Here is an 8865-nt window from a genome sequence, read left to right as displayed (position 1 = left end):
CCTGAAAGTGCCTGGGGAAAGAACTTGAACAAAACCAGTTAGAGCTACAGTTTCCATCTGGGTGGGTGGAATGAGGGGCTACAAAGTCGCAGCTCCTGTTTCGGTCCTAAATTCCAGCCAGATTTGTGAAGACACAAGCTGATCACGGGCTTCTCGTACATCCTCTCTCCCAAGGCAAGAGCCTTCATGCCAGGAGACGTGCTGGGGAAGGGGGCACTGGGCACAGACTGCCCTGCCAGGCCTCTCCGCAGCGCCAGGTCTCTCTCAGTCATTTAGTCTTCAATTTTCTAATTTCTCTCTGCCAGGATATATATATATATATATATTTTTAGGACCCTCTCCACTGCATCCAGCAAATGATGTAAAATATCACCACTACTAGGTGACTTTCAGAGCCTTTTACAAAGGTTAGAAGAACACCTTGGTGCCGTGCCTTATGTCATAGCCCAGCCTCACCTCTCTTCCTGCGGCCTCACTTCTCATTTATTTCCAGTGACTGCACTTGGCAGGAGGCTTAGCTGCAGGCAGGATCTCCTCCCTTTTCCTACAGCTCAGTGGGAGTTGCCACGATGGGCTGAAAACGTACTGTTTACTTAGAGAAAGAGTGGCGAAGCATCAGCTGTCATCTGCCATTTTAATCCAAGACACAATTAATTGAGCACAGTCGTACCCAGATGCCAATATTTGATGGAAGTTAGTAACACTGCAATAATTCACCACTAGCTGAGCTGTGTCTTCCATGAGAAAGGCTTCTTGTGAGACTCTGCAGATGCCTGCCTAGAAAATCCTCCTCAAATGTTATTAAAAGCCTCATCTATAAAAACACAGGACTTCCATCAGTCCTTGGGGATTTACGTCTCCAGAGATGAGGTGCACTGTCAGGAAAACCTGTCACATGATTTTAGATGTCAGTGGGCACCTAAAAAGACCCTGCTGCGGAGGGACCACCTTTTTAACCTACCATGCCAGAATGTATTAACCCTGGCTGGATGCGAGAGGTGCTTGAAAGGGCTGCCCGCACAGAAAGCAGGTGAGGAACACTAAGGTTTTCTTTAAATGATGCTGGTTTGGGGGGGGGAGGGCAGAGGGAAAAGCATTTTCTAATCTAGTTCATCACAAAGTATCAGCACATGACATAATTATCTGTTTATATGGCATCATAGGAAACTTTCAGCACTGGTACCTCAGTGAAGTTCTTCTTGCAAAGCCTACACCAATTAAAATATCGCTAACTCAGTCCTGGGGTTTACTCAGGGTTGCCTGAGTTTAAATCAGTTTTAAAAGCAACTCAAGTTAAAAAGATGCAAAACCTTGTCATGGCAACACTCCTAGTCTCATGTAAAGCTTTTTCAGCTTGATACTGATTTAGCGTAACTCCACATCAAACTGGTGTTCACACAGAAGCCTTGACCTATTTAACCAAGGCGGTTTTAAGTATCTCCCATTTCACCGCTGCAACTCTGAATATAGACCTACAGGCAACCTGAAGGTCCATCTGCCCTAGCAGTTGTGCCAAAGGGTTTCTAGCCTGACTCCAGTAAATTGAGTCAACAGCTGAATTTGGAAGAGGTTTCAATACTACTACAGAAATATTCATTTTTCTAGAACAATCTCTTCAAAATAAAACCGAATTGAAGCACACCTACTAACTGGATGTTTTTAGCTGCATATTACGCTACGGAGAAGGAGCCAAATGTTCCCCTGTCACTCAACCCACTGCTAAAGATGTAAGTTGCTCTTTTTCTACTGTGGTTCATAAAAAGAGGGGCTATCTTTTATCAGGCCAGCTGCCACTCAGAAGAAACAGATAAGCTTTTGGGCAGAAGCCCCCTCTTCAGGTCTGAAATAGCAGCAGTAGTCTTGACGGTGAAAACCAGCAGAGAACGACTTACAAATTTAATTAGATTACGTAAGCAGCTAGACCATCTGAAAAAAAAAAAAAAAAAGGCACTGATACCGGAGCAAAGAAAGGGATAGCAGGGGAGGAGGAGGTAAAAGCCAAGCTCCTCTGGCACACACAAAGAAAGCAAGGAGTAATTTACTGCCTGAGGAGGGTGAGGATCAGGGAATTGTATCCTGTGCCCTGGTGTCTCTGTCGAGCCCGGGATCGTTAGCAGTGTTAAGCATTTTAGGTCCCATGATGTCTTTTGAAGGTATTTTGTCAATGTCCCCTAAGAATCAGGGTTCAGGGGAGGTCTACGTTTCTTTCAACTGTGACAGGCTGCTGCAGAAAAGTATCTGCAAGGGGGGAAAAAAGAGGCCTAGGTATTACTGTTCTTCTGCCTTTCATCTTGACCCTGACCGCTGGGCTTAATCTCACTTATCTGTGGAAAAATAAGAAAAATACACCTGCCCAACCAGTCCTTTCACAAGCGCAGAAGTGGCATCTCTGAACATACCCAACTCGATTTATCTGAGGGAATAATAACAGGAAGAGTCTAACAGCTCCTTAATTATTTGTCCGTTAAAAAATAAATCATTTATTTGGAGAAGGCACAGCACTCGGCACAGTGAATACATGTCACGGCCCTTGCAAGGTGCCGGGAGCTCCTCAGCAGCGAGTGAGCACAGCCCACGTTGCACCGGTCGCTAGAGATGATGGAGATCATTGCGAGACAGCCGGTAGGTGAGAAGGCAGCAGCTGGCGGCAGTCACGACAGCCGATACACACGGTATCGGGCCGCTAATGGAGGGAGCACAGCAAACCACACGGTGGGAGACAGGCCGCAGCACTTCCTCGACATGCCCGGGAAAGGCTCGGAGCCTTTCTCCTTGAAAACCGAGCTTGTGCCAGAGCCGAAGAGCGAGATTCACGCCCAGGTCGGTGCATAAATCAGCGAGAGGAGCAAGGCTACAGCCGCTGGGCAAACCCGCCAGTCAAAGCACGGCCAAGCCCGCCACGGCGACGGAGCGTCCTCACCCCCTGCCCTCGGGGGCAGCTTCCCCTGCCGCCTCGGCACAGGCCCGCAGCCGCCCTCCCGCCGGCACGGCTCTACCGGCGTCTGGGGGGAGGCGGCGGCGTGCGCTGCAGAAGCCTCCCGCCGCCGCCGCCGCCGCCCCCTCCGCCGCCGCCGGCCGCTCCAACGGCCCCGCAACGGGCGCCCCCCGCCACCAACGGCCACCAACGGCCACCAACCGCCGCCCGCCCAGCGGCCGCCAGGGGGCGCCGCGCGGGGCGGGGGCGGGGGGGGGGGAGGGAGGCGGGCGCGCGTGCGCGATGACGCGCCGGGACGTGCCCGCTATATGAGCCCCGGCAGGCGCTGACTCGGCCCTTTCCGCCTCGCTCCCGCCCGCCTTCGGGTCGCTGCGCAGAGACCCGCGCCGCCGCCGCCATGATCATCTACCGGGACTGCATCAGCCGTAAGGGCGGCGGCGCGGCACGGGGGCCGGGGCCGGGAGGGAGGGAGGGAGGGCGGGCGGGCGGTTGCTCGGTCGCGGGAAGCGGCTGGCCGCGGCCTGGGCCCGGCCGCTGGGCCTGGCGGTGCCGCGCATGTGCGGTGCGGCGGGCGGGGGGGGGACGGGGACACCGGGGCACGGCCCGCCCGGGCGAGGCCGCCGTGCCCGGGCCGGAGCGCCCGGCCCGGGGGTGGGGGTGACGGGAAGCCGGAGGAGAGCGCGGCCCGGAAGGGCGGTGAGGGGAAGGTGGCCGCGGCCCGGCCCGGGGAGGCGGAGGACGGAGGCTGAGGCGGCGGCGCCCGCCTGTGTATGTGTGTTTGTTCCCCCACAGAGGACGAGATGTTCTCGGACATCTACAAGATCCGGGAGGTGGCGAACGGCCTGTGCCTGGAAGTGGAGGGGAAGGTGAGTGGTCTGCCCGCCCCGAGGGAGGCGGGGGGGAGGCAGGCCTCGCTGCCGTGACTCGGGGCCCGGCCGCGGCGTGGAGACGGGCCGGTGGCAGAAGCAGGGTTTGGGGAGAGGGGACTGGCTCCCCAGAGAGGGGACGACCCACCACGGCCTGTGGCCGGGGCAGAGCCGGCTGCTGCCACAAGTTGTGCCTGAGAGGGGCCAGGGCAGCCAAGCTGGAGTGCTGGCGGTGTAAGGAAGCTTTGGTCAGGCACTGGGAGAGGAGCCTGGCTTAAGAAATCCGTGCTCGGGCTGCAGTCACATTCCTTGTGCTTAACTGTGGCTCTGAAATCATGCCCTGCTGTCAGGTCATAGATGTGTAAGAGCGGTAGCATTAAGATTTTTGCAGAGCCGTTAAGTTTTTTGATGTCTCTAAATCTAGATGGTCACCAGGACAGAGGGTCAAATTGATGACTCTCTAATTGGTGGCAATGCCTCTGCTGAAGGTCCTGAGGGAGATGGAACAGAAGCTACGGTCATAACTGGTGTTGATATAGTAATAAACCACCACCTTCAGGAAACCAGCTTTACAAAAGAATCCTACAAGAAGTACATCAAGGACTACATGAAAGCGTAAGTATTGGTAGGCTTTTTCTTTAAAGGAGATTGCAAAATTGTTAGGGCGTTGAGATTTTAAAAACAGTGTTGAACTTTATTCCTAGTAGGTGTTAGTTCTGATACAGGTGCCAAACTGGCTGTGAACTTCAATAGTGTCTTAATACTTGGCAAAACTGGGACTCTAAAGTTGATACTGGAATATCTAAGTTTATCTTGGCTGAGGTAGAAGACGTGATCATGTGCTTTGGGTATTATTTGTAACCTTGCTGTTTTCTTTCCGATTCCTCTATGCCAAACCTTCATGGGGAGGGGGGTGGGCTGGTGAAGAAAGCTTCAGGAAGTTTTTCTAACTTGTCAATTTAAATGTCCAAGGAGAATGTGTGTGAATGGAACTTTTTGGTAATTCAAGGTATAATTTATGTTGCTCAGTGTTTAGTGGGTTAGCATTAAAGGTGAAAACACTTTCTCCGTGATACGGGTGGATAGTACTCTTGATGCTGTGGAAATGGCTTGCTAATTTTTGTCTACTGCTAGCATAGAAGTAAAATGAGCTTGATATGAGTGACAGGCATTGTTTTGCTAATTCACTAGCAAAAATAAGTTAAAGTTTGGGGGCTTTGAGAGGGAGAGGGGGGGAAAAGCAGCAAAATCAAACAGTTTGACTGCTGGTAACTCTGCTATGATGTGATGCTGCACAGTGAAGTTGTTAGGCTAGAACGTGTTTTCAGAGCTTTTTTCTTTTCCCCTTCCAGAATCAAAGCCAGACTTGAGGAACACAAGCCAGAGAGAGTAAAGCCTTTCATGACAGGGGCTGCAGAACAAATCAAACACATCCTTGCTAACTTCAAAAACTACCAGGTAATGAAACTTATGTCTCCTTACAGCAGTATTGCAGTGATACAAGCTGCGATTGGTTTGTCTGCTGAGCTAGCTTGTGGAGAGTTTTGAGGGTTCCTGTTGTGAGGACATCTAACTTACCCTTCTCTGAGAGTATTAGGGGCTCTGAGAGTCAGGGAAAGACTCTTAAGCGTTTGGGCAACCTCATTTCAGCTTGTGACATTTGCAGTTAACTACATTTGTAGTTACCACCATTTAGGAACTGTGGAGTTAAAGGCTTCAGAGATGGATCACTTTGGCCCCTGCTGTGTCCTACTCTGCTGTTCATAGCAGTGTGGTGAAGTTAGTGGTACTAAAATGGACAAGATGTAGAAAGCACAATCCCTGCAGCTGGTTGGGGAGACCTTTAAACTGAACTAGTAGATGTTACAGCTTTATTGTATAAAGGGCACTTTCCCTTGGTAGTAGCTCATTAAATGTCTTGGTAACACATTTCTCTGAAGTTCTTTGTAGGAGAGAACATGAATCCAGATGGTATGGTGGCTCTCCTGGATTTCCGTGAGGATGGTGTGACCCCATATATGATTTTCTTTAAGGATGGCTTAGAAATTGAGAAATGTGTAAGTATTGACCTGAATTGGATGAATGTGCCTGACTACATGATTAGCCCTTTCAGTGTGTCACTTGTTCTGTCATATCCCTGTTAAAGTTGAGCAGTAACTGCCAGTTTAAAAACTTAAAAGTTTGTGTAAGTACAGCCTAATTGTTGCTTCATATTGTACAAAGTGGCTGAAACTTCCCTTGTATGCTGTTGAATCATACTCAAAGGGGACGTAGTTTCACTGCAGTGATTCATTGTGACTTCATGGCTAAGAAATGCAGAAGGAATTCCCTTGGGGTGAGATGTGTGTAATTGGTAATGGTTTTAAACTATTAGATTAAAGACAATGCCCTCTGGAATGGAGGACTTCTACTTTGGATCCCTCTTGTGGGGGTTAATTCTGAAGTACCTTACCTGATCATGTTTCATCATCTTTCACTTAATCTGATGCCCTTACTTTGTTAGGCAAGAACCATCTATTTAAATATTGCCCTAAATTTGGGAACATGGTAATACTTGACCAAGTACTTAACCTTATTCTATCTTGAATCTCTAACTGCCTGAGCCCAGGCAGCTCCTGTGGTCTGCTTTCTCCTTAGTTACTCCGGGATGGAATGTGTTTGCAATGAAACGGTATTTGGGCCCCAACACTTGCATTTTTTGACTTATTCTGAGAGCTGTGGAATCCACCATAGACTAGCAGTGTGGGATCACCAATTGCTTTGCCCAGTCATTGTGGGACTTAGGAAGCCTGTTTATAGCCAGCTAAATTTATCTGTAAAGCCTCTTACAGGCTTTCTGGTATGCAAGTCATGTAAAGATGAATCAACTTCTCATGTGGAGCAGTAGCCCAACTAGTGGAACACTTTTATTGGCCCAGACACACCACCTCCTACAGCATGAGTGAAGGGTGGTGTCTGTCCTGGACCCTAGAAGAGGCAGGCACCTGGAAGGTAGCTCCTCTGAGCAGAAGCCTGTGCACATCTCCCCTACTTGGGCAGACCTTTTGCATGTGTAATTTGGATACCCCATCTTGAAGTAGATGGGGTTAAAACCTGATCTAGTTAAAGCTGTCCCTGCTCACTGCAGGGGGGTTGATGATCTCTAAAGGTCCCTTCCAACCCAAAGCGTTCTGTGATTCTAAAAGAATAGTAGCAAGGTGTTCCAGTGGGCAAAAAACTTACAGCTTCTTGGTACAGCTCTTGTAAGAGATGGCACATATGTTGTAGGCTTTAGTGTCTGTTTAGGACATGCTCTTACTTGAGAGGAAATCTGAAACTTGGTGTGTCAAGCAAGAAGGGTGTGAATGGGTATCTTGTCTGGCTTGCTCAGCAGCTGATGCCAGTTGCTCTGTATGATCGTAGAAAAGCTCAGCATCCTCTGATAGACCATGAGCACTCATCCTGTTGCTCTCTGGTTTGCACTAAGATGCAAAAGTAACTTCCTTGCGCTTTCTGCCTGCCTGACTGTGGCAGCTCAGATTGAATTAGGGAATACATAAATAAGTTACAGAAACTTAGCCTGACTGTCATGACCTTGAACTAACACTTGCTACTCTTGTTTCAGTAACAAATCAAACAATATGGTTTTGGATCACCTGTCTTCATAGCTGCTGTTTCTTCTTCATCGGCACACCACCAGGAATTGGCAATGTCTTAACAACTGGACTGATGTCATCTTGAGCTTTATTCACTTATTTTGACCCTGATTTGGAGTGGAGGCATTGTTTTAAAAAAAGAAAAAAACCAAACATCTGTCACGTAGTTTGTCTAAAATAAAACTCATTTAAACCAATTCTAGGTGATGCCTTTTGGTCTAGTGTGTTTCTTAGGGTGGCTTGCAGGAGAGGTTGCAGCAAGATGTTTGTCCGAGGACTTGGTACTGTCAGTAGTATAGCCTGGTCCTAGTGCACTACAACTTGACTGTCTCCAGGCAGACCTCGCGTAGCTTCTACCTGTGGCATTGGAGTGCAAGAGCAGGCTGAGGGGAATAAGGCGAAGCTCAAGAAATGTCATCGTAGTGGAGCGGACTTTCTTCATCTTTCATGATTGCACAGAGACTTCTATTGCTGGAAATACCAAAATTTAATTAAAAAAAACCCCAAGAGAATGGAGCATGTGCTATTCAAGCTGAGTGCTGGCTGAGCTGCTTTGTCAGACAAGGATACTTGAGTCTGTCCTCAGCTGTAGTATGACTTCAGGATTAAGGTAGGAGGATGGATGGAGTGCTACTCTAAGGCCAGCACTCTCTCTGAGTCCAGGTAGTGGGAACATTGTGGGGAGGGGTTGAAATTACTTGGGTTTTCCAACGCAGCCTGGCTGTGGTACTAGCTCTGTATTTGACAGCTGTTCAGGAGCTGAGTAGAACTCAAGTCAAGTTACAGGATTTGGGGTTTTTCTGCACTTGCCTTCTCCTCGAGAGAAGTGTCGGAATGGCCTAGCCCTATCCTAGGCGTAGCAGAAAGCTTGAGACTTACCTGAGTATTTGCAACTTCCATTCCTGCTGCCTTCCTTGTTGGGAAATGCATCCGTTTGACAGACCTGGAGCAAACGGCCATTGCTTCTCTGGTTCTTGCTGAGATGCAACAGTAGCGGGTTCCTTGCGCTTTCTACCTGCCTGATCCTGTGGCAGTCTGGATTGAACAAAGGAATACAGACACCGTCACAGAGCCCCAGCTGGGGCGAGGGGCTTTGCGTTGCTGCTGACGTGTCCCTGTGTGCCTGAGCAGGGGTGTTGCCTTGGGCCGCCAGTGACGGGTGTAGGAGGTTAAGGTGCCTGGAAGGGGAGGGCAGGACCCGCTTGCTGGCTGTTGATCTGCGAGGCCTCAGGCCTCCGCTTCAGCGGAGTTTTGGCATCCTGGCTGCCTTGGGTCAGGCTTTGGCCGCTGGTGCCGGAGGGCTGAGGTGGGGGTACGCTTCTGCAGGGGTGAGATAGGTGTGGCAGCGGGATGGGGGGAGCGAGATTACTGCCTGTGGAGGTGGGAGCGGAGCGTGGCCTAGTTTTCTCGGAAGTGCCTGTCTAGTTTA

General features: G+C 49.8%; 1 protein-coding gene and 2 non-coding genes across 3 annotated transcripts; all 3 read left to right on the top strand.

The window, feature by feature from the left end:
* Positions 1-3270: 3270 nt before the first annotated feature.
* TPT1 (tumor protein, translationally-controlled 1) lies at positions 3271-7631 on the top strand. Its single transcript, XM_075712346.1, has 6 exons — positions 3271-3360; positions 3728-3801; positions 4226-4416; positions 5154-5259; positions 5742-5858; positions 7406-7631. Exons 1-6 carry the CDS (start codon positions 3333-3335, stop codon positions 7406-7408), a joined length of 519 nt encoding a protein of 172 aa, XP_075568461.1. The 5' UTR covers positions 3271-3332; the 3' UTR covers positions 7409-7631.
* LOC142597209 (small nucleolar RNA SNORA31) lies at positions 7211-7340 on the top strand. The gene has a single exon (XR_012832026.1). It is a non-coding gene; the product is annotated as a small nucleolar RNA SNORA31 (small nucleolar RNA).
* Positions 7632-8360: 729 nt separating the features above from the next.
* LOC142597210 (small nucleolar RNA SNORA31) lies at positions 8361-8496 on the top strand. Its single transcript, XR_012832027.1, has one exon. It is a non-coding gene; the product is annotated as a small nucleolar RNA SNORA31 (small nucleolar RNA).
* Positions 8497-8865: the final 369 nt, after the last annotated feature.

This window comes from Pelecanus crispus, chromosome 1 (genome assembly GCF_030463565.1).
Source record: "Pelecanus crispus isolate bPelCri1 chromosome 1, bPelCri1.pri, whole genome shotgun sequence".
Classification (NCBI taxonomy): Eukaryota; Metazoa; Chordata; class Aves; order Pelecaniformes; family Pelecanidae; genus Pelecanus; species Pelecanus crispus.
The sequence above is the reverse complement of the archived record's forward strand: the minus strand, read 5'-3'. Positions and strand labels throughout refer to the sequence as shown.

Coding starts and splice junctions, on each gene's coding strand:
- TPT1 (XM_075712346.1), top strand. CDS start 3,333: ATGATCATCTACCGGGACTGCATCAGCC. Junction 3,361..3,727: donor CTACCGGGACTGCATCAGCC/GTAAGGGCGGCG, acceptor GTTCCCCCACAG/AGGACGAGATGTTCTCGGAC. Junction 4,417..5,153: donor ATCAAGGACTACATGAAAGC/GTAAGTATTGGT, acceptor TTCCCCTTCCAG/AATCAAAGCCAGACTTGAGG.